Below are 26,566 nucleotides of genomic sequence, written 5' to 3'. Positions count from 1 at the left end.
GACCTAGCCCACTATGTATACATGGCAATGACCGTTGCCCGCAAGCCTTGCTGGAATATCCCCTGCAGCAAGCCACATCACAACAAAAGAGGGGAAAAAAAAAACCTATATAAGCTTCCGCGAGGGTATCATTTAGTGGTACAGAGACCGGCGAATAACAATACGTGTACGAGCAAATGAATGAGGGAAGATGGCATCGACCATAAAACTCGTAATCATGGCCGAGGGCCCTCGGCCTCGTAAAGGTGTCCAGACTTCGACAACACTGTGCCTAGACCACGATGAACTTCGACTTGGAACGGCTCAAAAGGTATACGTTCACCATCGACACTGATGTAGCCTTCTTTCTCACGGGGAGTAAGTCGATATGCCGAAGCCTTACGAATCTTGACATCCGGCATATCAAAAAATCCTCCCTCAGGGACCTCTGTCATCATTTTGAGCGATGTAAGACGGCTGATGGTTCCATCAATTGTGACAACATCAATCAGACCGTCATTTGGCAGAGAGGCCGGAAAGAAGTTCGTGTCTGCGGACATAATAGCCATATTGCCCGCGTAGAAATTGCCCATGTTCTCACCGGGGATGACTTCCCAGTCCTGTGGGAGCTCATCCAAGACAGTGCCGTACTTCAAGTCGGGGAGCCCTCCCGATCCGGCGACGGTGTCCTCAGACGGGTGGCGAGGAGGTTCTCCAGCCGCGTACCTTCTGTAATGCTCCTTTATCGCGTTCTTGTCATCGATCTCAACTTTCACGGCTAGGTCACATGGCCACACTGTGCGCTGCATGAGACGGACCAAGAAACCGTAGGTGAAGCGGTGGGCACCCATCCACCGGATATTATCAGTTCCTAAGTCGGATTCTGCGATGATACCGAAAGATTGCGACAGGAAAGACAGGGTTCGAGTTTTGCCCTGCGTGAGGGAGACCAGATCCATGGGAGTTCTTACTCCTTTGACAATCGCCAGCGCAGCAACAGAGACACTACCTGTTCCGCAAAGGTTCCAAGCCATGGCATTCCCTGAACCACCAGGTATCATGGCGACAGCGAGCTTAGATAGCGCCTCGCGAGCATTAGGTTTCTTGGCCAGACCATTGAAGACCTCGTAGGGCAATCCATCACCGGAGCAGCATACAATTGCATCGTATGCGTCTATGTCAATTTGTTCCGCTATCTCGGTGGCGTGTCCCCTATGCGTTGTCTCTTCTACTTCAACTGCGCAATGCGCAGCAGCAAGGATCGGCGCCGCGTATTGATGATACAACCGCGAGGCGATACCCTTCCCACCAAACGGGTTGATCAGGACCTTGAATCTTTTGTAGCGCTTGGCATTGCCGTACGCCAGATCAAGTAATCTGGTTGTGAATGCTTCGGCTTCTGCTTTGTCTTCGTCTGCAATGGTGTATTGCAAGGCACCAACGGTAACATCGTACTTGGTTACAGGGTCCGCATATGTAATAGTCAGACCTGCAGAGGAAACTTCTGCATGAAGGATGTTGTACAATGCGATAGATTGGGTTTCTTTGGTCTCTGTATTATACAGCCTCATCAGCCATGGTCCTTGTAAGATCGGATGATTAATTTCCCTTGAAATATGCCTGATTCAGATCGCAAGGGCAGCAAGTGCCTCTTGATACCCGAGACACACGATAAAAGTCGAAGCGACAGAAAAGCGAAGTAATGGAGAAACCTACTCGACTTTGACAGGAATCCGCAGCAGCGGCGGTCCGGTTTTCGCGTGGAGCGATCGTCTGTAGAGGTACGAGAAGCTGGTTAGAATGCGCAATGTGCAACCATGCCCTGCAAGCATGGATTGTCAGCCACTGCTCACCAGTAATAACAAGCGCATCGCTACCCAAAGTCAAGGTAATCGACTGTCCAACTGTCAAGGTCGTGTCGTGCTGGAGTAACTGGGATTGGGAATCCGGCTGATCCGCCTTGAACGAAGGGCGAGTAGCGCCGTCGGGAGAAGCCATTATTACCTGCGAAAGCAAGTGACCATTCCAAAAAGAATCCAGAAACGGCCAAAAGACAAGGAAATAACAACAGTCAATAATGATAGTCAATATAAGAATGAAAAAGGCAAAGAACTTCTAGGAGGATGTCCGAGATTGAGGTAGAGTCAGTTTTGACCTAGGTACTTATTATTTCTTAGTAGTTATGGAGAGAAAGAGGTTAGCCCCCAATATATTGGAGATCTCAGAGTGGGTTAGTTTCTCCACCTCAGGAACAGCTTCCTTGGATGTTCATTGTGCCTAATCTGGTCAAGTAGCGTTCGGAAAGACGGAAATAATAGCCAGGAAAAGTCTCCCTAGTAACAATAATAATCAATTTAAATGTTCTACATCCTAACTACCGCCAATTGATGATGACACGTAGAGATTTCCATGGCTGACACAGGCTACCGAGGCCAAATCTCTCAGTCAGGTTGGTGCTCGGTGGTTTGAAGTTGATGAACTATGATTGTCTCCACTGATCCTTATCAGCCGACATGCCACACTATTGTCGGCGTTATCGGTTAGTTGTTCAGTTGTCCGTGCTACGTCCATCCTGAGTCCTGGAGGACCACTCATGAATCGGGAAAAGTTCTTTTGTTGTTCCATCTGGATAGACTATTCTCTCATCTGGTACAATAAGGGAAGAAATAAAAGTGGCATATAGTCAACAGATTCGTCCGTAGGAAGAGAAAAAAGAAAGAGTAATCAAGAGCCATGTAATACGGGTGACTATAATCATAGGGTAACAATTAATCAAACGCTGACACCAAGAAGTCATTCTCTCTTCATGCCGCCGAAGCCTTCAGGCCCTTCAGCGATCCTAGGCTCAACGCAAGACCCTGGGAACGGCTTCTTATCCGTACGAATCCTGTAATCGGACCATCTTCACCCTCCTTCTCAATGCTCAGGTTTGCGAGTGCGTCCTCACCTGCATACAAATTCAAGGTCAGCGTTTGTCAACCCAAAAGAGAGAAGGGTAGGATAACAATCTGGTACTCACCAAATACGCTTCGGGCATACAAATTGGCGCTCAGGAACCGGCAATCACCCTTGAGTGAAGCTTCTGGAGTCAAGCAGGCCATGTTGGTGCTCTCCATGAGCTGTTTCAGGAACTCGCGAAGGCTCTTCGCCTTGGAGTTGATGTTGACCTTGTTCTCCCACTCGAACTCGGTCCACATCGTCCGGAATTGAGTCTCGGTGCAGTGAGCGGGTTGAATGTAATCCATGATATCTGCATGGATATCATTCAGAATGACAACATGGGTTTCCGTCGAGCTGGGTCCATCATATACAATGTTGCCGAAGATGACACCCGTATCCGTGGATGACACCTTGACTGTAGCCTGTACATTCAGAAAGTCACGAGGTCCGAGGTTGTGCGTGGTTGGTCGCTCAACTACCTTCAGATCACCGAGAGTGGCAAATTCAACAGATAGGTTCTGCAAGGTCTCGAGAGTCTGGTTGACAAGGAGCACATCGAGAACGATGTCAAATTGATGGACGGTGACATAAGCCTCGGCGTAGACTGGATCCGAGAAGCCGGTAAGCTGCACAACCCGGCTCAATTTCGAGGACACAGTCTCCACGGTTGAATCGCCGCCGGTAGCCTTGGCCAGGTCGAGTTCCATTTCTTCTGCCCCCTCAAGACCAGACTTCTTAGTGAATTGCCGGATGGGAATCGCATCGTCAACCTGAACAGCAGTCTTGGCCTTTTCAACAGCTTCCTTGGCAGCACGCTTCTTGTCTTCCACCTGTACCATATCACGGAATGCTTTACGCGTGTCTTCCAGGAAGGTAGTCTCCAGCTCCTTTCTTTGAGAGAACTCGCTGAGAGAGCGCACGCAGCACATAATACGATCAACAGAATCTTCGTCAATGGGAGCCTTGACAAACTGAGACTGTCCGACGCGGATAATAGAGATCATGATCAACATCGCTTCAGCACGCAGTGCGTTCGTCCGAGCGACATCCTGCGAGACTTCCGAGTGGCGCATTACAAGTTTCGTTAATGTCGAGGAGAGAACGGTTGCTAGGTAGTAGTCACCGTCGAGGATCAATTGACGAAGAGGAGGCTTTTGAGCAGCCTTGACTGCCTCAAGTCTGGCGGCAGCAGCGGACTCGCTAGTCAAAGCACTCTCAGTCGCATACGTGCCATCGGCCAGCACCTTTCGAGAACCAGTCGGAGCTGAAGGCTTGGTATGGCCGTTAACTTGCTCTTTGAGTGCAGTCTCATCGGGCACCTCGTCAAGAAGTCGCTGTTCAGAAGCCAAAATGGGGATCTCTCCAAGGCTTGCCCGGATCCGCTTCCAGGCCTCACGGATGTCGTTCTCCTCCAGGGAATACTCCCCAACAACCCACAGTACACCACGATAGACCTTTCCAGCACGGACTTCGCTTAAAGTAGAAACGAGGCGGTCGACGATAGAAGCACGAAGATTGGGGAATTTTTCCACGACTTCCTTCACAAATGAGATCACATCAACGGCCGAGTTATTGTTAAAGTCTGCAATGAAATCCATCAGGAGGTCGACGACGCTAGCAGCGATCTCGGAGAACTTGATGGCGCAATGGTGTATCGACTGGATCAAGAGCTGACGATATTCGCTGTTCTGTGTACGTTGTCAGTATCCGATCCTTGCCGCAGATCAAAGTATATCCCTACCTTCTCGTACTGCTCATCTACCGTCTTGCCTAGTTCCTTCTTCAGAAGCATGATGACCTCTTCAACATTCTTGCTCGAGACCATTCCCAAAGCGATACCGAGAGCTTTGCGCCGAACATCAATGTCAGGGCTGGAGAGAACACGAAGAATTTCCATGGTAAGATCATCCAAAACGCCCTCATTGCGACTTCTAAGCTGGTCAACTCTGTCAAGTACAATGAGCTTGACATTGTTGTCGGCTTCTTTGATGCAGAGCTCGATCAATTTGCCTGCCGCAGCTTTTACGGCCACTGGGTTACTGGTGAGAGCCGTGAGCGACGTTGCCGCTTCGTATACCACTGTACTTGTCGACGCCTCTAGTAGATCAAAGATGAGACGCAAGTATTTTCCCTTTTATTTATTAGCGTCGCGTATGATGCATGGTTGACAACTGACCCACCTTGTTCTGAGTGTTCTGTACCGCATCCTTCCTAATGAACTCAAGCTCCGCCAATTGAAGTAGTTCATCTGTATTCGGAATGCTGTCAAAAGTGGTGGCCAGGTATTCGTGAGCCTTCTGGTGGCTGATGGACATCAGAGCAGCGAACGCATTGCGTTTGCAAGTACTATCAGTCTCCGACTCGAGGAATGTTTGAATCAGCTCTGGCGCGTCCGGGATTAGAGACTCGGAGTGTTGAAAAATGGAAGCCACGGCCCAAACTGCATTCTTCCTCACATATGCGTGGCGATGTTCAAGGCATGAACGTGCGGACGAGAGGAGGGGTTCGATGAGCTCCGGTTCACGGAGCTTACATAGAAAGCGGAGAGTGTTGCCTCGAATATATTCATTGGGATGCTGAAGGTCATTGCGAATACCATTGCTGCGCAGAAATGGATTGATTAGACTGGTAGAAGAGCCAAAAGCGTGCGAGTCTGTATCCTTACCACACCAAGATCATCTCCTGCTTGAGTTTACCATTGGCGTCGAGCTTCGGGCAGATTTCGTAGTAGAAGTAGAGTAACTTCTTGAGAGGCTTGCTCTTCGACGGCATGACAAAGCGAATGATGTGCATGAGGAGTTGGGACATCGGGTCGCCATTCAGCATGATTGTGATGATCCGCCTCATTGTTTCCACCTTCGTCTCATCATTGCCCTTCTCTAGTTGCAATTTCAGCTCCTGTACAGTTGGCTGATCAGCAGTATTGTCCAAATGGACCAAGCTGTAAGAATTTTCCAGATATGATGCCATGGTGCCTGGGAATAAAGAGGCAGACGGCCGTAACGGGGTGTGGGAGGATAAGGAGGGAGGAGAGCTTGGGAGTTGATCAGTACAAATTGTTGTTTCAGCATTCAAGAGGGACGGGGAAAATACCAAGATCACTCTCCCGCAAACACGTAAGTAGGATGGTAGATGTTATTTGACTTAATTAAGCTCCCCTCACCTGCCTTGCATTCATCGGTGCGATTGTTTGGCAATCCGGGGCTTGAGTATCAACTTGTCCATTTGCGCGGCGGAGCAAGCTGTCCGGACTGTGTGGATGACTAAGCTCCACTGGGGCCAACGTGTGAACCAAGGCACTAAAAGCACAAGGCCGCCTTCGACCGATGAGATCTTGCTTTCAAATCGTCAGTCCCGACATATTGGCTCTGAAACGTGTTCAAGATGTCAAACCAGAACGAGCCTTTCTATCTCCGCTACTAGTAAGGCAGACCATTGCTCTATAGCCCAGATTTCCTCAGCTGCTGACAGCCCCGCAGCTCAGGTCACTCTGGGCGGTTTGGGCATGAGTTCCTAGGTCAGTGTGCACGATGAAGTTATTCTTGTTCTCTTGCAATGACTGACGGCTTGTAGAATTCGATTTTCGGACCCTTGGCGACGGCCGAAGTGCCGCGGTTCGGTATGCGAACAACTCGAACTATCGCAATGACTCCCTGATCCGCAAAGAAAGTGAGTGCTAGGATTCATGGTCGGGTCCAGAGGGTTACGTGCTCACTGATGATATTACAGTGTGCGTGAGCTCGGCGATGATTCAGGAGGTCAAGCGCATTATCAAAGAGAGCGAGATCATGAAGTATGCGAGTTACCTTGGCAGTGCCATGCAAGGAATCGTGGTCTTTGCTAATACAGCTTAGGGAGGACGATTCGAAATGGCCACAGAAGAACAAGGACGGACGGCAAGAGCTCGAGATCAGACTTGGAAACGAACATATCTCCTTTGAGGTGCGCGGAATCTCTGATACGCTTGTCTAAGCAAAGGTATAGCCAAGTTCTAACTTCCTTCGATTGCGCAGACCGCGAAAATCGGTTCGTTAGTAGATGTGACCGAATCCGCAGACCCAGAGGGTCTCCGAGTTTTCTACTACCTCGTTCAGGATTTGAAGGCACTCATCTTTTCTCTTATCTCCCTCCATTTCAAGGTAATTTCCAAAGATTTTTCGACCCTCCAGATACTCTACTTACCCTTTCATCCCTTGTGCAGATTAAGCCTATCTAAGTCATGATACGGATATGTGGTGAAATCTGGTTTTGGGAATCAATATGGGCGTTTTCTTCGAGACTGGAGCTGGTTTACTATAATGATGAATCTCAAAATGATCTAGCCGCGGTGACGAGACTATACACATCTGTGGCGATCTACTGATGTAGAGAAATGGAATAAAATACCCAGCTTAATACTATACACAACGATCAGCTCAATTGAGTGTAGCCTTTTAGGCATGAAGTTGATCTACTTATAGTTCGAAAAATGAGTATAAAGCAGTGCCCAAAAGTGAGCGCATGCCATCTCATCCGAAAAGGCCTGGCCAGATGTTCCGGCCTCAGGCGCCAATTCGCCTCCCCCGCGCCCGCATGATCAGACTATCCCTTTCAGGCAGTGCGTCTTCCCGCTCAGACACCCTTCTGCGCTGCACCTTAAAAAGTAAAACTCCATCTTCCATTCAACCCTGAATTCTCTCTTGCTCTCTTTGCTGTCGCTGCTATTGTGGTTGTCGTGTGCCTGCTTCTTCTTCTTATCGTTCTTCTATACCCTGTGTGGGGGCCCTGCAAGCTGATTAGATCCGATGTCATCCCGTCCTTAATTAGCCTCAATGCCGACACCGAGTGACAACACATCTCCTCTGAATGCTGCATCAATCACCGAGGACATATCTACTCATACAACGTGTCCACCTGAAGTTGAGCGATTGTCTTCTTGGAGAGACTCTCCGGAGCCTGCCACGGAGAGCGATGTCCCCGACAATGCCTTGTCACCTTCCATTCAATCAGCGCACACCCTCTTGACGACCCAACCTGATGGAACCATCAATCAGTCCAACACAGATGTCTTAGCAGTTGGATCGGGTCATAGTGCTCCCAGAAAAGGCACGATGAGATCCGACGACGGACTTGCATTGGGCAGATTGAACCCTACGAGGGGAACAGCAAGCTCCGCAAAGCCGTCGTCGACTGTTGCATCGCCATCCACTGCTTCACTTTTAAGTTATGAATTTACTAATGTTCGGGTTAGTGATCCAGTCTCTGAACCGATATTATTGCCTTACTGACACTGGAGCGACAGCTTCTTCCTAATTACACCTCTTCTTACCTTCGCCCTGGAAGCAAATTCACTGGCACACAACAGTCGGACCGTCAAGTGTACAACGTCGATGTGGAGATCAAACATGTCGATATGGCTGAATCTTACCTCTGCGGCTATCTTCGTATACAAGGTCCGTGGATTATCCCGTATGTAAACAACATTATAGCTAACCTTCTCTTGCACCTGTAGGTCTTACCGAGGATCATCCTACTCTGACAACGTTCTTCGAAGGAGAAATCATTGGAACCAAACACACATTCAAAACCAGAAATGAAGCGTGGGGTGCAACGGAGAAGACCGACATGCACCATTGGGCCAGATTTCCTGCCTGGCGGCCTCTTGCCAAACAGGCGAAGAAGCCTGATTTCACCTACTGGAACTTCGCAGAGCGTGAACACATATTCATGCGATGGAAAGAGTACTTTCTCGTTCCTGATCATCGGGTGAGGACGATCTCAGGCGCTAGCTTCGAGGGCTTCTATTACATATGCTTCAACCAGATTGAAGGAAGTGTGACCGGCATTTACTTTCATGCGAAGAGTGAGAAGTACGTATCTGCCAAACAGCTAACCATTCTTGGATCCCGGGTACTAACGCATCTTGGATACTCCGCAGGTACCAGCAGCTTGAGCTGAAACACGTTGAAGATCATGGCTGCACTCCCGCAATGGAGTTCCGTTGATTCTCTTGATACCCGCCAACCCTTGCGTTGGTTTGTTCTGTTGCTTGCAGACTGCCAGGGCCTCGCACCTGGATTTTCTGTCTACATTTCGGCCCCCACTATTCTTCCTCTTCTTCCTCTTGTCGTTGTCTATATTTATTTCCGGTTTACTGGTCACGATCACGCTATCTCCTTTCTCCGACGGCCCTGAGATCCACGTTACCACTACCATTCCTTAACTGTCTACGATTCCTCTGACGATGTCTTTCCATTTGGCGTAAGTTGGTTCACATGGTTTTTTCGATTCTACTTTGACCTCTTGTGTATCTCATCATCTTGTTCTGTGCGGCGGTTCGCGGTCATTCAGCTGTAAGTATGAACAGCTGTCCTGATGAACCTCTCATATTTTCTCTCATGTCTGTCCACTTCATCTCCGGCTTCCTGGGAACTCGTGAATGCAATTGATGTCTTTTATCAGCCCAAAGCAGCTATTGAAGACTACGTGCTGTCGCACATCCGGTATCAGTAATTTTCCCAAGATTATCACATACTTGAACTCGTTCAATATTGGCACATCACATAATGACTACGGCCAATGGTGCACAAAAGATGTCGAAACAGCTAGTACTGCTTACATACATCCGGATAACTAGCTGACCTCAAGACACCGCATAGCGCCTTAGCTAATAATTCCAACATACACAATAGGGCAGAAGAACCAAGTTAAGCGCGTCGAGCAAACAAAACGTAGGAAGTGGGGGTATCACGGGCAATCTCTTTGCTGAAACTTTTGCAAGCCGAACTTCTCGAGAGAAGGACAGAATGAGGAGCGAGAAATAAGATATGAAGTGTGGAAGTGAAGCTGAAGTTTCCGTGTGGATAAAGGAAAAAAGGAAATGAAACCGAAATGATGAAAACAGGAATAAAAGATTGGACACGGTTGTTTACATGTATGTGGAATTTTGGCGGCTGCAGGAATTGGAGCTGCTGATGCTGCTACTACCGCCGTCACTGCTTGGGGTCTGGGGCTCAACGACGACCTGTTGCCGAATAGAGACGATCCATTCGTGCTGTAGCAGCTCCGCGGCTGTGGGTCGCTTCATTGGATCGCATTCGAAACAACGGCGGAGGAAATCAATGCCCAGTTCGCTGAGTTGATCGGTTGAAGGTAACTGGGGCTGATTTCCCTGAGCAATGTTGTACATGATTGCCCACTCGTTGTCTAGCGTAGACCATGGTCGGCGACCAGTGGCCATCTCCAAGATCACACATCCCAATGACCAGATGTCGACCGCTCCCTGGCGGTGGATTAACCGGGAAGTATCGCCGCGAATCACTTCGGGAGACATGTACATTGGTGTTCCTGTCATCGTCTTCTGGTTCTTGCCCCGCTGATGCGCCATTTGGGAGTCCTTCGGAACGAGAGCAGCATCCTTGTGGCCAGGTCCGGTAAAGGCATCCATCGGAACTATGGTCTTGCCCTGGCGCGCAATGATTTTGGCAGCACCAAAATCGACATACTTGATGATGCCGTTATGGTCGAGAAGGATGTTCTCGGGTTTAATGTCGCGATGGACAATACCGGCTTGGTGTAGGTATGCCAATCCTTCGAGTAGTTGTAGAGCATAGACCATAATGACTGTCTCATCTTCCACACGGCCATGCTCAAGCAAACTGGCCAGAGATCCGCCAGAGCAATATTCCATGAAGATATAGACTTTGTCTCGATGCACCTCGATACCATGGTAGGAAACAATGTTAGGGTGATCAAGGACCTCCAATACCCCCATTTCATCCCGGATCTGCTGGGCAATCTTCGGAATAAGTTGAGGGTCTTGAAGACGAATTTCCTTGACCGCCATGAGATAGTTGCTGTCGAGATTGATGGCGGCATAGACAGACCCGAAAGTACCACCTCCGATGTATTGGCCTTGCTGCCATCTGAGTGTAACGTTAGTCGCAGAGGACGAGAGAACCGCAAGAGATCGGTCAGCCTCGTTGGACCCTTCAAGGACTCTTCCGAGGGCCTGGCGCTTGGCATCTTCTTCCACACGCTTATCTTCGATGTCATGCAAGCGAGCCAAACGCTGCTCGCTAACAAGTTTTGTAGCTTCTGCATCTGTAAGGATCCGGCCAGCGCCGATTTTCCGGGCTCCCGCGCGCTCCTCCATACGCTGCTTCTCCGCTTGTGCTGCAAGAGACGAACGGGCGCCCATGATATCGAAGTGTGAAATCAGCAACGACATGCATCCAGCCACTTTTGACCTCAACTGACCAAACTGGGAATCATCCATTGAGAGAAGGTGTCTGCTGGAGGTGATGGCCATTGCGGATTCAAGGGCAGCTACGGCCCATTTAAATGTCTTTCGGTCAGCGGCATCGCAGTCATCGCAAATGAAAGAAACCCATTCCAGTGATAGTTCGACAAGTCTAGCGCTATTCATAGCACGTCGGTTAGGGTCCACATAATTTGAAGAACGCTTGCCAAACTCTGTTGCAAAAGCATAGCAGGATTGGATCAGCTCCGTGTTCTCTATGCCTCTCGATTTCAGTTGGTCTTTGATGATCGCAACGCTGTCCATGATAGTCATGGAAAGCTTGAATGAGATCTTCTTGATCTTGTTCAGCTCCACGTTGACTCGTCCAAGGTTCGCCCGTTGTTCAATAGCCATATCCAGCTGCATTCCAGTCAATTGAACCAGCTCATGCCGAGCATTGGCGAGTCGTTGCTGCGTTCCCTCAACTACAAGACGACATTTGCCAATTCTGACATCTGTGGGCTGTTCCAGGAAATCGACCTGCATCTCCTTACCGGCCCAGGACAGGGGCTTTTCAGGGCGGATCACCAAGATATAAGCTGCGTGGGCCGAGTCCTTGGGTACATCTTCTTCTCGAAACGAGGTCGCAAGAATCGCTTGAATGTCTGTAGGTCTGTTCCACAGCGCATGATGCGCGAAGAGGTAGACACCTTTCTGGCCGACAGAGGCGTTTGACTTCACCAGGAAATGATCCGAAATGAGCAACGCCTCAAAGAAGTCGTACGCAATATCAGCCGAGATATTGTACTCTGTAGCGTTTTCAAACAGTTGACGCAGGAAACGGGAGAATCGGTAAAGCTTCCGTTGTCTGATTCTTGTGGAGTCGAGCACGCTCTTGTATCTCTTATCCATGTCGATTGGATCTTCATTTGGACGTGCCGTCAACTCACGCTCAAAATGGATCATCAGACGTTGAAGTGACTTGGCCGTCAGAGCACTAGAATGTTATTAGCAATCATCAGTATACTTAGAGATAGAAAGAGAACTCATACCTGAATTGTTCAGCGACCTCAATGTCACCACCTTCGAGTTGGCGACCAATGTCGTTCGAGAATTCCCAGTCCTGCTCCAGAATCTCGGCTTCTTTGAATGTATTCTTATTCACGTTCAATTTCCAATTCAGAAGGCGAAAGTAGTATTTCAAGGCATCCAATACCACCGAGTCGAAGTTCTCATCGATGCAGGGCGGCAAATCCCATCCCGGCTCAGGTCTCGATATATCTAGATAGCGTTGTTTGATGTCGACAGCGACTTTCATCAGTATCTGAAACTGCGAGATCATCTGGTCGACGAGAATCGGTGATTGTTGGGCAGGGTCCTTCATGTTCTTGGCATAAGATAAGCGAACGCGAATGATTTCTTGGATGAGGCGCGAGGGGAAATTGATCAGCGTGAGAAGCTCTTCAATGTATGGAGGTAGATGTCGTTGGGCGAATGAGCCCGCGTTTTCAATCAGCGTAGTCTTCGCTTTCTTGATCACTTCGCCAATGCCGTTGAGCATATTGTGATCTCCTTGTAGGGTCTTGAGGCCGTCTTCCTTCATAATGCGATCGAGGAACGACGATCCGTCCGAGAGATCGCTGTTGAGGGATTTGACCTTGGGTTTGCTGAAATCAAGTTCATCATTGCCTACCCACTTCTGCAGGATGGCCAGTTCGGTGTTGATGAGTGCGATAGTGTTGTGCCATGCAAAGACAGCCTCGCGGCTTGAGCAGAATTCCTCCGATGCCACTCGAGGGTTGGCAGCTTCCAACTCTTTATGAGTAGAGTACAGCATCTCGCATTCCTCGATCTTTTGAACGATGTCCTCGACCTGCTTGATGGGCGACTTGCCAATCTCAGTCTCACCCTTGATTTTGAAGTTAATGATATCTTCGATGATCGGTCCGAGACCAGCTCTAGCTTCCTCAATGAGCTTCCGCTGTAAGGCAACACTCCGGCCGCATGTTCTGGCTCGGACTCCCAACCAGATTGCATTGTTCTGAGCCGCGGACCTTTTTGTCTCCGTTGAGCCAAGTAGTCTCTGTTTCTCCTGTTTGACAACATCTCCTCTTAAGACAGAGGCCAACATAGAATGCCACTCGAGTCTCTCTTGATTTTTGGGGTTCTTGAGTTCCTCGAGCGTGGGTTGATTATCATCCGGGAGGAACAGCTGGATGTCAGGATCATATGCGTCATCTTCGAACGGAGCCTCCGACGACGGCGAAGGCTCCTCCAAGTCTGAGTCGCCCGGCGTCAAACCCATGTTCTGGGCATCGTCGAAATGGTTGTACCACGCCTGTGGATTTGCCCGAATGCGTTGGACATACGCCTTTTCTTGGGCCCGGTATTGCGCGTTAGGATCACGTCGGGAACTTCTCCTAGCCGACGAGGACCTTTGGCGGTCGCTCTGGAGGCTAATGTATTGAGGTGGACGTCGCTGTGGGGCGTAGGTGTTGGATGGGGTCCTAGCAGGGCCAGACGGGCGTTGCGGTCGCAATTCTCGATCGGTTAGAGGGAGGCCGTCAACAGGAGGGACTTTGTCGAGAGCAGCACCTGCACCGACACTGGAGCCACGAGGACGTAGACCTGGTGTGTTGGCCCAGGCTGGTAGGCCGGTTGCGTGCGAGGGAGGAGGGGACGAAGCGATCGTGGTGACTGCCGGAGCTTGCTCGAAGATCTCTGGAAAGGTAGAATTGGCCCTCATTGCATACGGCTGCTGCAGAAGTTCGTCGGAAGACCCTGAGCTGTCTGAGTCATGATTGGGAATATCGGGATTCTCCATGACTCGAAATTCACGATCCTGAGGCGACTCCATCTTGCATGGCTTTTTAGGAGTTTCGGTCCTATTGGGATGGTGAATGAGGAGAAGCAGGAGCTCCAAGCCCGAGACTTGATAGGGGTGTGGCGGTGCATTCCGGGGTTCCATTTGTACGGAGTAGTTACTACTTGCCTAAGGCCGCCACACGGCTACACGGCTATCAGCCTACTAGCGCCGTTTTCTTCTACCAGAGTGGATGAATTGGACAGTTATGATAGCCAGGTTTTAACAATTTCATTTTCTGTAGTCGTAATTGCTTGAGTTGTGTAGATATTTTCATCCAAATTTACCTAACTTGTTGCATCGTACGGCAAATCATACAGAATTGAGCCTGGTCTTCTCGGGTAACATATTTCGGAATGATTCGAGGTTACCTCTCGTCATTTAGTAGAGAGGAAAGCTGTTGTCAAAGTTGATAGCGCCTTTGACAAATAGATACCAACCTATATTCACCATTGATGCCTAGAGGGTCTCTGGTCTATGTTCTTCGGATGGCATGCAGTGTGTGATGGCCTCCGGCGCCGCTTTGTTGTGACTGAGTTAATACTTGCTCAGTCTTCATGCTTTAGGAGCTATTTAATGTTTATACTCCGTTGATTCACTCGCAAATGACCAAAACAAGAGGGAAACTTTCCAAACAGCTCATGGGCTTCGAGGTAACACCGATGAAGTTCGAAAGGGACCAGATATGCTTCGCTGATACACGTTGATAGTGGTAGCATTTGTGATACTAGACTGGACTGATTCAAATCGACTACCTCCCCATGCCGATCCTAGGATTCAAGCACAGACAAACTTGGAGTTCAATGATCAGCCACTATGACGAAATATGCCTGTTGAGTACATAGTGATAACCAAGAATAGTAATTTATGCATAGAATGAGTAAAACTAAGGGATATGCTTGGTGCTGATCAGTGGGACTCGATGTTCTCAAGTTAAAGCGTGCGGATCTACATAGATGCCGGCTTTGTCCCATCTGGATCCTGGAATTCTGGACGCGTATCGAAGGCTCGATGATCTGGGCATGTGAGCTCCAAAAGAGCCACAGCCTGGAGAACATGGTAGACATGTGCGGAAAGTCTGATGTCGGTCTCCATCGAGTAGCACCCTAACCCAAGAAGTATATATTTGGAAGCACTCAGTAGCATCTCCTGACAGACAGGCACCTGCATGCTACGTAGCTGACTAGCAACCGGTATTCTTCTTTCTGAAATTGACTCCTGAAATCCCCTGAATTGGCAATAGTTATATGTCACACACCAGAGCTGAGGGTTAAAGGGCTTAAAGACACCTCAATAACGGGTGCATTTGAAGCAATAGCCAATGAAAGAAACAATGAAGGAATGGGATGGTCTACTCCGTACACAATTGGTGTGTGGTCATCCGTCGCCTTGACAGATATTGCTGCATTAGAAAGCCAGGAGCTGGAGGAGTATCAAGTGTTTGGGACGGTGAATTATCAGCTTCTCTATACAACATCCATGCCATTTTCCTTGGAGAGAGTTGTTGAATTACTGATATGCCAAGCTCCCTAATCCAAACAGATCGGGATGCCGAAATCGAACTAAATCGCGCAGCCAATAGGACCAGAGATACTTATCTTCCCTCAACACATCTAAAGTTCTGAACGCAAGATAGATAGTAGTTACTTTCCTATTCAATAGGACAGCCTGAGGTTGAATGCAGGTACCCTACCTTAGGCACTTGGGTGATCTGCTGTTTGGGTCCATGTAGGCAAGAAGACGAAACCGTTGGAAAATCACCCAATCATGATCGACCGGATGTCGTTGAACTCTCATTCTACTTTGTCTACAGATAGATACATATTAAGGAGAAGTTGTCGGATGAGAGGAGGGAGATAGATACATGCTAAGTTCAAATCTGAGATGTACCCATGAGGTCAGAGGAACTGGCTGATAAGAAAGCTAAAGCGACTGACGATTGGTTGTTTGGTTCAAGATAAGAGACTGATAAGCGAACTCAATACCTGGGTAAGAAGCCAAGAAAGAGTGCCTGCTCCCATGTTAATACTAGAATTTTACTGTTCTGGTGTTAGCGACAGTATGAAAAGCCACCTACATAGTAGGCTAATTGCGGTACCAGCGGCTTCTCGTTCCTATTAAACCCGGAACACGGGTCAAAAGTGCGCTGACTCTGTAACTATATGCAATGTCAACGTCGCTTAATAGCAATGATCACTGTTTGCATAAGAATACAAGGCAGAGGAATTCATCTTGGCGACCGAGCTACGGAGTATATCACAGTACTTGCCTTTGAAGGATCGGGAGGATTGTTAAGAAGAAATACTTCAAGGCCTTTGTGTGTCAGGTTGAGGACTGGCCGTAAGGCTGCTGATTGGCCCGAAGCAAATCCGTATCTACGACCACTCTCGATGCTCGTCTCATCCCCCAATCACCTCGAGCTATCCCGTCGATTTCTCCGAGACTCTTGTCACCGATATTGGGAAACGGGGAACCACGGATTCGATGTTATCGTCTAATCCGCTATATGGTCTCCTATCATCGCACTCCCCATATCCTCATTGAGGTTTCCCCAGAACGGCCCCCCACTACTTTGACGGTCATACTGCTGGACCCAGAAAGACGGGCTGAGTTAAAGCTCCCTTGATAGACGAACTTATGTAGAGAGCGGCTCTTGGGACACCATCATTATTGTCATCTTGATTATTCGTGATAAGACGAAAACTAATCATCCGTGGGCTTATCCGTGGCCTCGCACCATGACTCTAGAAGGCTTGGCCAGGTTATGTCTGATATCTATCACAATCCTTCAATTTGACTACTATCAGACGGATGAGCCAAGGCCATTGACCTTTCCCTAGCGCCCGACTGTGGAGCATTGTGTTTGATTTCAGGAACTTGGCCATGGCTCCATTTCCATGGCCTTTTTAACTTGTATCAGCGTCGCATATTTATGGGTCTGGCCCTCTCTCCTTGTCACATTTCTCCCTATATCAGACATCGAAGCCTTCCCATTCCTTCTTCTCATGTTCAGCTTCGACCGACGACTTCCACTCTGATTCTGCAGCTCATTCCTGCCCAGTACCGGCCTCGTTGCATTTTGGGACTTCAGCTTTCTATCATTGGTTATCTAGCACCACGGCAACCGGCCTTGGTCAGTGACCCACAGCCAACAAATCGTCCCCATCTACAAATCTGTCCTGTGCTGCAGGTGAGGTTCCACGATGGCCGAATACCCGGTGGCCTACAATGGCACTATAGCAACGGGTGGAGACTCCTTGACGGAGGACTTGAACATATACTACAGCGTTTGTCAACCTCACTATTGTAGTATATTGTTTTGGAATGAACGGTGGCTGACGGTCCCTCCAGTCCGGTGACATTGCATGGGTTGTCACCTCAACCGCATTAGTCCTGCTTATGATTCCTGGTGTTGGGTATGCGCATATGACGACTCATGTTCATGTTCATTGCTAACAGCCTTCAGCTTCTTCTATTCTGGTCTTGCCCGTCGAAAGTCGGCTCTCTCCCTGATATGGCTCTCGATAATGTCTGTCGGTGTCGTCTCCTTCCAGTGGTTTTTCTGGGGCTACTCACTAGCCTTTTCCCATACTGCTGGAAAGTACATTGGTGATCTGTCGAACTTTGGATTCAAGGATGTGCTGGCAGCGCCTTCGGTTGGCAGCAGCAAGGTGCCGGATCTGCTCTTCGCCGTGTTCCAGGGAATGTTTGCTTGCATTACGTGAGTCCAGACTCAAGCATTCCCGTCGTTCTTGAAGATAGGACAACTGACAACTCGAAAGTGTAGCACTAGCCGTCGGTGCCGCCGCCGAACGTGGCCGTATGCTTCCCTGCATGGTTTTCTCCTTCATCTGGTCCACGATAATCTATGACCCTATCGCTTGCTGGACATGGAATTCCTCCGGCTGGGTCTTCAAGCTCGGTGGTTTGGACTTTGCAGGCGGCACGCCTGTGCACATTGCCTCCGGCTCAGCCGCATTGGCTTACTCTTTGATGCTTGGAAAGCGCCGTGGTCATGGCACCCATGAGCTCAATTACCGCCCTCACAACGTCACCCACGTCGTCATCGGCACCGTGTTCCTCTGGGTGGGATGGTTTGGATTCAACGCTGGCTCAGCCCTTGCCGCCAACATGCGAGCTGTTATGGCAGCCTTTGTGACCAATCTCGCCGCCTCTGTTGGTGGTGTCACTTGGTGTCTTCTGGATTACCGACTCGAGAGGAAATGGTCTACCGTGGGTTTCTGCTCAGGAGTCATTGCTGGCTTGGTCGCTATTACTCCTGGATCTGGCTTCGTGCCTCCATGGGCCGCTGTCATCTTCGGTGTTGTCGCCGGTATCGCTTGCAACTACGCCACCAAGCTCAAGTATTGGCTCAAGGTCGATGACGCCTTGGATATCTTTGCTGTCCACGGCATCGGAGGACTTGTTGGCAACATCCTGACTGGCTTCTTTGCCGCGTAAGTACTATTACAACGAAGGAGAGACTGATATATGACTGACATGCGCCCTGGCAGTGACTACATTGCGCACCTCGATGGCTTCAGTGAGATCCCCGGAGGATGGATTAACCACAACTGGGTTCAGCTCGGGTACCAGCTAGCCGACTCTGTTACTGGGTTTGCATACTCCTTCTTTGGTAGCTGCCTTATTCTCTTCCTCATCAACTTGGTCCCTGGTCTCAGCCTCCGCGCTGTCGAAGAAGATGAAATTCTGGGTATTGACGATGCCGAGATCGGCGAGTTTGCCGTATGTGCTCCAGACGATAAGCGGCTTTAATCAGTTGAGCTAACAAGATTCCTAGTATGACTATGTCGAAATCACTCGCGATGTGATCACCAGCGTTGAGGGCACTGAAGGCCTTGATGGCTCTTCCAAGCGGACAGTCACCCCTACTGAGGGCCACGAGGGCACCATTGAAACGAAGGCTTGAACCCTGTGACAGACTCTCTAATATTCTATGATACCCTGTCCTTAATCACCATGCCCTCATTCTGTGACCATGATCTGTTTGTATATATCTCTTGGTTTTCGTTTGCACTTTTCGTCACGTAAGAAACCCTTGGCTATACAGAACATTCTATTTTCTTCCTCTGAAGTCATTGAAAAATTCATGCATCAGGCCTCGTGTGTCTTTCCAGATAAGAGGCTGGGTAAGAAGACTGGCTTGTAGAACCACTTTAGCATGCATCAACGCCAAATGTTATTTTGCTGGCATGATGACCTATGTATGTAGGACCTAGTAGTATCTTAAACAGCCCGGGGATCAATCATGGATTGGCGGCACCTACCTTTAGCCATCTATACTAGCTGCAAAACTGTTCCTGGAGAATCACAATTCAACTTGTAGCGGTGAGCAGTTCATATTGAAGAGAGCAATGAAATACCTAAGTCGTAACATTCGTAAGGGTTGCAGTTCTCATGGGATAAGGTGATGGCAGATGTCACGGCTTGCGGCCAATGAAAAGCCACGATTGGAGCTTCCCGTCATCACCACCCCTTGGAGCTTGGAGCTAGGTCTCACCCCGCAAACCATTCCAATTCTCCAAAACAGAGCACGTACTGTTCTCTACATCTCCGGATTTCTCCCCAGTTGCAGTATTCTTATATCTCGTGTATCGGTCTACAGTCTCGCACAGATGTCATCACGAAGCCCCAGCGAAGAAGCTCCTAAACCGGCGCCGTTTAGCAACTTCCCGCAGGACCCGGCTGAATTCGACAGCGATCCCAGGATTTCCTTCTCGAAGCTGGACGACAAGTTCATACTGGAGACTGAAGACGGACAGGAATTTGAATACGATGCGGTTTTTAAACGATGGATTCCGACGGTGTGTGCGCGCTTCCTCTGCAGCTGGTCGATTCCCCTTGTATCTTGCGATTGTTGAAGTCTTTACCTTTCTGTCTCCCTCTTGTTATGAGTTCCCTGCCTTCCACCCTGCGATTTTTCCACTTGCCGAGTATCGTATCTGGAGCACAGCGTTTCATTGCAAATCCGCTGCGATCGCCGTTGCTACATGGGTCTTGGTCGGTTCGTGAAACTGATTGTGTGGTTGGCGCGACATTTCCGCGCCCGTGGGTATTCTCCAGGTCGACGATGACTTGCTCCAACAGCAGCAAGAAGCCTACAAGATACAGGGGGTGGACGAAAATGAACAAGTCACTGCGCAACAATTGAAGAAGAAGCGGAAGCAGGCCGGTGGAGATGAGGTCAGTGCAGCAAGCCATATAGGCTTGCAATCCATTCTTCTAGCTACAGTCACTGACTAGACTTAAATCGCAGAGTAACGGTCAAAAGCCGAAGAAACAACGAGTGAACACCGCCGTGTTCGTCACATCTATTCCCCTTAACGCCGAGTTCGATGAGATCCGTGATGTCTTCTCCAAGTGTGGTGTCATCGCCGAAGAGATTGACAGTGGCCGGCCCCGAATTAAGATGTATATGGATGAAAATGGCAAGTTCAAGGGCGAGGCTTTGATCGTGTATTTCCGGCCGGAGTCTGTCAACCTCGCCATACAGATGCTGGACGAGTCAGACTTTAGGTTAGGGGTGACAGGCCCGCAGGGACCGATGAAGGTCCAGGCTGCAGATTTCTCGTTCAAGAGCCAACAAGAGGCACCGACAAAGACGAGCATGAGGGATAAGAAGAAGATCATCAAGAGGACTCAGAAACTAAATAGGTCTGTCTAAGGAAACCCGCGGGACTTGACGAGCTATGTCTGACGCAATGTTGCTAGCAAACTCGCTGATTGGAGTGACGACGAGCCATCAAATTTGACGGACACGAGCTCTAGGTTTGAGAAGGTTGTCATACTCAAACATATGTTTACTCTGAAGGAGATCGAGGTATGATTCCCGTTTAGGCCGCTTATGGGTCGCAGTGATACTCACCCTTTGTAGGAGGACCCAGCAGCGATCCTCGACATCAAGGACGACATTCGGGAGGAGTGCTCCAAGTTAGGTGAGGTTACGAATGTCGTTTTGTATGACAGAGAACCCGACGGAGTGGTCAGCGTTCGTTTCACCGACCCTGAAGCCGCCAGACAATGTGTTAGAGTATGTTATGTCGGCTCATTTCGTTGCTACATCATAACCATCGCAAAGATCCATTCTCTAACCAGTTTCTAGGTCATGGATGGTCGCTTTTTCGCCGGCACACGCGTCGAAGCCTACATTACAGATGGGAAAGAGAAGTTCAAAAAGAGCAATGAGAGGCGGGCAGCTCTCGAGGATATGGCGGAGCGAGGTCTTGAGGCCGAAGACGAGGAAGAAATGGCACGGTTGGACGAATTTGGGACTTGGCTGGAAAGCTCCCATGTGGTGGAAAATACTGCCAAGTAGTGGGCTTCTTGGAGAATTGGCACTTCTTAAATCTCTTTTATCCGCCTAGGTGTTGTATCCATGCCAACTGAATAAGCGCTGAAGAAGGTGGCCATTGATTCACAGCGCATTGTACTGTATTATAGCAGATTATGTACTCTGTACATCTGAGCCAAAAGAAACGGCGGGAATGGCCATGCTGATATGAAGACATGATGATTAAATGGGGTAACATTGCTAGAACTGACAATTAGTATTGAAACACACCCTCTCTTATTTATTGACACCCTTTGTTTAATTGCCAGCATGATGAAATGACTCCAATTCATGGTTCGCGGTTGTTGTCGCTGTCTCAACTGTGGTTCGTTTCAGCGTGGAACGGCTGCTGACTGGTGTCCCGTGATAGAAACCGCGCTAAACCGTGTTTGACCGTAGCTCCCCCTGATTTATTTACCAAAAGCAAATGTTGACTTGTTGTCTGTTGATCCCTGAGAGACCAGCCCGCACAACGAACAACTCCTTCTCTCCTCACCGCTAAACTTCAACCCAACTCCCCTTTCCCTTTCTCCATTCTTCCTCTCCGTCCCCATTCCTTCGACGGTCTCTTGTCCTCTTGTCCACTTTGAGCTTTCCTATTCCACCTCTTTTTTACCCATCCCACCCTTCTGCAGTAACTCTTCGCCAGCAAATCATCCACAATGCGTGAAATCGTATGTTGTGCTTAAACCCCCCTGTTCCCGTCAGGAGACGCGTCGATTTGGTTTCTCCCTGGATAGAAGGACCCCACTTGTTCCTCAAGAATGCGGATCAGCTAACTTGTTCTTTTTCATTCTACAGGTTCACCTTCAGACCGGTCAGTGTGTAAGTACTGCCCATCGTGGGTGAGGGACTGTTATGGGAGAAGCGTAGGGATGGCGTTTGCATTGAGCAGAGACTAAACTCGATTCTTGGTGATAGGGTAACCAAATTGGTGCTGCTTTCTGGTATGTCTCGACCTCAATGCTTGGATGATGGGAGATTAGGACCTGTCATCATAGCAGGCCTCCATGGGTTCAGCTTCGCTGTCATGGGTATCAGCTAACAAATTTACAGGCAGACCATCTCTGGTGAGCACGGCCTTGACGGCTCTGGCCAGTAAGTTCGACCTTTATCCTCCCAATTGTGAAAGCGGGGGAAACACGAAAGGCAAGCAGGAAGAGGACGCGTGTCTGATGGGGATAATAGCTACAATGGCTCCTCCGATCTCCAGCTGGAGCGCATGAACGTCTATTTCAACGAGGTGCGTGGATGAAACTCTCGACTCTACACCACTTCGGCAACATCTCACGATCTGACTCGCTACTAGGCCAACGGTGACAAGTATGTTCCTCGTGCCGTTCTGGTCGATCTCGAGCCCGGTACCATGGACGCTGTCCGTGCCGGTCCCTTCGGCGAGCTCTTCCGTCCCGACAACTTCGTCTTCGGCCAGTCTGGTGCTGGTAACAACTGGGCCAAGGGTCACTACACCGAGGGTGCCGAGCTGGTCGACCAAGTTATCGATGTCGTCCGTCGCGAGGCCGAAGGCTGTGACTGCCTCCAGGGCTTCCAGGTCACCCACTCTCTCGGTGGTGGTACCGGTGCCGGTATGGGTACCCTTCTGATCTCCAAGATCCGTGAGGAGTTCCCCGACCGTATGATGGCAACCTTCTCTGTTGTTCCCTCCCCCAAGGTTTCCGACACTGTTGTTGAGCCTTACAACGCTACCCTCTCCGTTCACCAGCTCGTTGAGCACTCCGATGAGACCTTCTGTATCGACAACGAGGTATGGATGGATTGATTGTCCAGAAAACAACGCGGAGACTGACTGGTTAACAGGCTCTGTACGACATTTGCATGCGCACCCTTAAGCTCTCCAACCCCTCCTACGGTGACCTGAACCACCTGGTCTCCGCCGTCATGTCCGGCGTCACCACTTGCCTTCGTTTCCCTGGTCAGCTCAACTCTGATCTGCGCAAGCTGGCCGTCAACATGGTTCCCTTCCCTCGTCTGCACTTCTTCATGGTCGGCTTCGCTCCTCTGACCAGCCGTGGTGCTCACTCTTTCCGTGCCGTCTCTGTTCCCGAGTTGACCCAGCAGATGTTCGACCCCAAGAACATGATGGCTGCTTCTGACTTCCGCAACGGACGTTACCTCACCTGCTCTGCCATCTTGTATGTTGCTAGACCCACGAACATTATGCATGATCTCTTTACTAACCATAATTTAGCCGTGGTAAGGTTTCCATGAAGGAGGTCGAGGATCAGATGCGCAACATCCAGTCCAAGAACCAGAGCTACTTCGTTGAGTGGATTCCCAACAACATCCAGACCGCTCTCTGCTCCATTCCCCCCCGTGGCCTCAAGATGTCCTCCACCTTCATTGGTAACTCCACCTCCATCCAGGAGCTGTTCAAGCGTGTCGGTGATCAGTTCACTGCTATGTTCCGTCGCAAGGCTTTCTTGCACTGGTACACTGGTGAGGGTATGGACGAGATGGAGTTCACCGAGGCTGAGAGCAACATGAACGATCTGGTCTCCGAATACCAGCAGTACCAGGACGCCTCCATCTCCGAGGGTGAGGAGGAATAGTAAGTTTTCCCAGACCTTTTTGCTGAGTACGTATGCTGACTCTCCGCAGCGGCGAGGAGGAGCCCCTTGAGGCTGAGGAGTAAATTATTTCTCTCTAGCCTTTCAGTGACGTGAATTAAGATCTGTTCACAGTAATACCCATGATACATAAGTCTACTTTCTCTCTGGCCTTGGCCTCGCTCACAGGCTGCTGCTGCCATACTGGAATATTTTGCTCGAGCGTTTTTTAATCTTCCTGTTCTTAATTTCTTATGGCCGCCAGGGCCTCTGAAAGTATTGGACTCAAATAGTACAAAGTTCAAAAGCACTGTCTACAATCCTCCGTCAACGGTCCACGGGGGCAGATTAGAAATAACTTGAGTAAATTGTATGAATATCAAGCCGACCCATAGGCCAACGCATCTGTTTCTGGCAACATGATAAAAAGCTTCCATCCAAAAATAATTTGTCTCCACTACCGTTCCCCTTCTATCGGAAGACCAGTTTGTGTCACCGTTAGCAGACCGACATCACTTTATCGAAAATTGTACGACGTCTTTCCAGAACAATCGGCTGGCCGCAGAGGGTGGGTATATTGGCACATTTAGGAAGCACATGGCGCCATCCCTTTGCAGCACACGGCCTAGGTGGCGCAAACAAGCAGCTAACGGGACCCGGTCAAATCTCAAAGGAACGGACACTTCCCTGTCCTCGAGACTTTGAGCTCCTCCGTAATCTTCTCCAGGGTCCGTCGGCCCTTCCCTTCAAAGGACTTCGGGCCCACGTCGGCAGTGTAGTAGCCCTGCGGGTAGTACTTGTCGCCCATGTCGCCGGGTAGCGGCTTTCCCAGAGCCCAGGTGAGCCAGGCGGTTGGGCCCCAGCGGTTCCAGAAGGTCGGCTTGACGTAGTAGGGGGCTGCGTCCCATTGGGTGATAAAGACGCGGTTGTGCTCGTCTGGGTCTGTGAAGGGTTGGTAGCGCAGGAAGTAGGGACGGGGGAGGGCGAGGTAGCGCATGACGAAGCGGCGGGCGCGGAGGAGAAAGGAGAATACGTTGGCGTAGGCGGGAGGGGGAGGATCGTACCTTGATTTAGGTTTGCGAGTTAGTTTCGTTGGGTTTTTGGGGCGAGGAAAGGCAGATGAGATAAACAAGGTGCATATGCTTACAGCATGGCTTTCCGTAGGCGATCGTCCATCATGAACGAGACGAATTTCAGCCCGATATGCTGCAACGGGCCGGGAATCATGTACACCAGCACGGCGGTGGTCTGGTCGGCCGTCTGGCGGTTCTTCATGTCCGGAAGCATGCTTCGGACTTCGTAGTCATCGCTCCAGGCCATGATCTCCTCCAGCCAGTGGAGGCCGTCGCGGAATCCCGTCTTGCTTGAGGGGAGGTTCGCGTAGCTGATGTCCAGTCCGTCACCGATGCTCTTCCAGAAGGTACCGATGGCGCATTTCTCCATGTCGCTCAACGTGCGCCATTCGAACTTCTCGATGAAGCGGACGGGCTGGATGGCGAAGAGGCTGAGCGTGTACAGCATGTCGTCTTCTTGGATTTTGCCTGCGGCGCGGTACCAGGCGTGCAGGAAGCGGGTGCGCGCGATGGCAACGCAGGCGCGCTCTGAGGACGGGGCATGTCCCATAAATTCCTGGACCAGGGCGCTGGTGTCGGTGTAGCGCTTGAGAGATGTTTCCGGGTTCGAGAATTGGCTCGTTGCTGTCAAGAGGCCGGATATAGTGGGAATGCCGTACGTCTGTTCGGTTCATCAGTGGACTGCCCGTAACAAAGTGCATCGATCAAGAATGGGTGGGTGACTAACCCTGAAAAGCGCAAACTGCAGCGCTTTGACGAAAAAGAAAGGAAACTCCTGCTGCAGTAGGACCCTTTGAATTTCCCACGCTTCGTCATCGGTCATGCGAGCAAGGGACTCGCGGGTTGGGAAATTGTACTTGCCATGGAGCCATCGCATCTTGCGGAAACGGAGAAAACAGCATAGCACTGGATATGCTGCAAGGCCAGCCAGGATATAGGGGGCCAGCCGGCCAAAGGAGACGTGTGATACATCAGTGGTGAGGATTGTCACCCCTGCTGCAAGTAGCTCCATAATGTTCTTCATCTCTCCCACTTGTCATTACTGTCAGTCTGTCACAAGGGATGGTGAAGGCATTTCTTCATGATTGGAGCCCAATAACTTCAGATAGATTACTAGACTAGATAAGTGCTAAAGGAGCTAAAACTAACAGGAGCGGGGTTGCCTTATTGAATGTCGTTAGTGTAAGGAGTAGCCTAACTAGTGGTCTAGGCAGCTCCTGATCCAGCTCCTAAAGTCCTAGTAGAACAGGCAATGTACATACCGCCCGCCCCGGGCCGCCCTATCTAGAAGGGGAAGAGATTTGACGGCTACTAGGACAGACATAGATCAATAATAATGATAGCGAATACTGTATTCAGTCTGGACTCTATTTTGATCAAGGACATAGTCCAAAGCCAGCAAGGGTGTTCTGCATGTCAGATTCTTACATGGAAGAGGAAATCAGATGACTTCTCACCAGCCTAACTTGGGACACCCTTCACTCTTCGGCTCTTCTTCAGCTCTTCCCCCACACTTCATCGCGATCCTCGGTTTATTGATGAGGATCCCTCCGCTGTTTCATTCTTGAAGCA

General features: G+C 49.8%; 9 protein-coding genes across 9 annotated transcripts; 5 read left to right on the top strand and 4 right to left on the bottom strand.

Annotated features, from left to right (window-relative positions):
- Nucleotides 1-215: 215 nt before the first annotated feature.
- On the bottom strand, nucleotides 216-1,977 carry Aspvir_006927 (putative sphingosine kinase (SphK); the record flags this gene model as incomplete). The annotated part of the gene is made up of 3 exons (XM_043270116.1): nucleotides 216-1,531; nucleotides 1,696-1,752; nucleotides 1,833-1,977. 3 exons carry the CDS (start codon nucleotides 1,975-1,977, stop codon nucleotides 216-218), a joined length of 1,518 nt encoding a protein of 505 aa, XP_043126051.1.
- Nucleotides 1,978-2,783: 806 nt separating this feature from the next.
- Aspvir_006926 (coatomer subunit beta) lies at nucleotides 2,784-5,889 on the bottom strand (the record flags this gene model as incomplete). The annotated part of the gene is made up of 5 exons (XM_043270115.1): nucleotides 2,784-2,926; nucleotides 2,999-4,607; nucleotides 4,661-5,050; nucleotides 5,100-5,520; nucleotides 5,585-5,889. The coding sequence occupies 5 exons, from the start codon at nucleotides 5,887-5,889 to the stop codon at nucleotides 2,784-2,786; spliced, it is 2,868 nt and encodes a 955-aa protein (XP_043126050.1).
- Nucleotides 5,890-6,303: 414 nt separating this feature from the next.
- On the top strand, nucleotides 6,304-7,142 carry Aspvir_006925 (mago nashi family protein; the record flags this gene model as incomplete). Its single annotated transcript, XM_043270114.1, has 6 exons — nucleotides 6,304-6,341; nucleotides 6,399-6,436; nucleotides 6,493-6,588; nucleotides 6,649-6,712; nucleotides 6,774-6,861; nucleotides 6,933-7,142. 6 exons carry the CDS (start codon nucleotides 6,304-6,306, stop codon nucleotides 7,140-7,142), a joined length of 534 nt encoding a protein of 177 aa, XP_043126049.1.
- A 588-nt stretch (nucleotides 7,143-7,730) lies between these two features.
- Aspvir_006924 (GID4/VID24 family protein) lies at nucleotides 7,731-8,903 on the top strand (the record flags this gene model as incomplete). The annotated part of the gene is made up of 4 exons (XM_043270113.1): nucleotides 7,731-8,144; nucleotides 8,201-8,351; nucleotides 8,411-8,768; nucleotides 8,837-8,903. 4 exons carry the CDS (start codon nucleotides 7,731-7,733, stop codon nucleotides 8,901-8,903), a joined length of 990 nt encoding a protein of 329 aa, XP_043126048.1.
- A 923-nt stretch (nucleotides 8,904-9,826) lies between these two features.
- sskB (putative MAP kinase kinase kinase SskB) lies at nucleotides 9,827-13,997 on the bottom strand (the record flags this gene model as incomplete). The annotated part of the gene is made up of 2 exons (XM_043270112.1): nucleotides 9,827-12,137; nucleotides 12,193-13,997. 2 exons carry the CDS (start codon nucleotides 13,995-13,997, stop codon nucleotides 9,827-9,829), a joined length of 4,116 nt encoding a protein of 1,371 aa, XP_043126047.1.
- A 3,209-nt stretch (nucleotides 13,998-17,206) lies between these two features.
- Nucleotides 17,207-18,933, top strand: Aspvir_006922 (ammonium permease MEP2; the record flags this gene model as incomplete). The annotated part of the gene is made up of 6 exons (XM_043270111.1): nucleotides 17,207-17,290; nucleotides 17,355-17,419; nucleotides 17,470-17,724; nucleotides 17,786-18,460; nucleotides 18,518-18,749; nucleotides 18,805-18,933. The coding sequence occupies 6 exons, from the start codon at nucleotides 17,207-17,209 to the stop codon at nucleotides 18,931-18,933; spliced, it is 1,440 nt and encodes a 479-aa protein (XP_043126046.1).
- Nucleotides 18,934-19,639: 706 nt separating this feature from the next.
- Nucleotides 19,640-21,339, top strand: Aspvir_006921 (U2 snRNP complex subunit CUS2; the record flags this gene model as incomplete). The annotated part of the gene is made up of 6 exons (XM_043270110.1): nucleotides 19,640-19,828; nucleotides 20,088-20,207; nucleotides 20,281-20,678; nucleotides 20,736-20,844; nucleotides 20,899-21,054; nucleotides 21,127-21,339. The coding sequence occupies 6 exons, from the start codon at nucleotides 19,640-19,642 to the stop codon at nucleotides 21,337-21,339; spliced, it is 1,185 nt and encodes a 394-aa protein (XP_043126045.1).
- A 677-nt stretch (nucleotides 21,340-22,016) lies between these two features.
- Aspvir_006920 (beta-tubulin) lies at nucleotides 22,017-24,007 on the top strand (the record flags this gene model as incomplete). The annotated part of the gene is made up of 9 exons (XM_043270109.1): nucleotides 22,017-22,028; nucleotides 22,156-22,179; nucleotides 22,276-22,301; nucleotides 22,411-22,452; nucleotides 22,543-22,597; nucleotides 22,664-23,119; nucleotides 23,173-23,507; nucleotides 23,564-23,923; nucleotides 23,974-24,007. The coding sequence occupies 9 exons, from the start codon at nucleotides 22,017-22,019 to the stop codon at nucleotides 24,005-24,007; spliced, it is 1,344 nt and encodes a 447-aa protein (XP_043126044.1).
- Nucleotides 24,008-24,588: 581 nt separating this feature from the next.
- On the bottom strand, nucleotides 24,589-26,513 carry Aspvir_006919 (uncharacterized protein; the record flags this gene model as incomplete). The annotated part of the gene is made up of 5 exons (XM_043270108.1): nucleotides 24,589-24,985; nucleotides 25,069-25,655; nucleotides 25,722-26,026; nucleotides 26,257-26,274; nucleotides 26,507-26,513. The coding sequence occupies 5 exons, from the start codon at nucleotides 26,511-26,513 to the stop codon at nucleotides 24,589-24,591; spliced, it is 1,314 nt and encodes a 437-aa protein (XP_043126043.1).
- Nucleotides 26,514-26,566: the final 53 nt, after the last annotated feature.

This window comes from Aspergillus viridinutans (assembly GCF_018404265.1).
Source record: "Aspergillus viridinutans IFM 47045 DNA, scaffold_4, whole genome shotgun sequence".
In the NCBI taxonomy this organism is placed as follows: Eukaryota; Fungi; Ascomycota; class Eurotiomycetes; order Eurotiales; family Aspergillaceae; genus Aspergillus; species Aspergillus viridinutans.
Note: the sequence above shows the minus strand (reverse complement) of the source record. Positions and strands in the feature narration are given on the sequence as shown.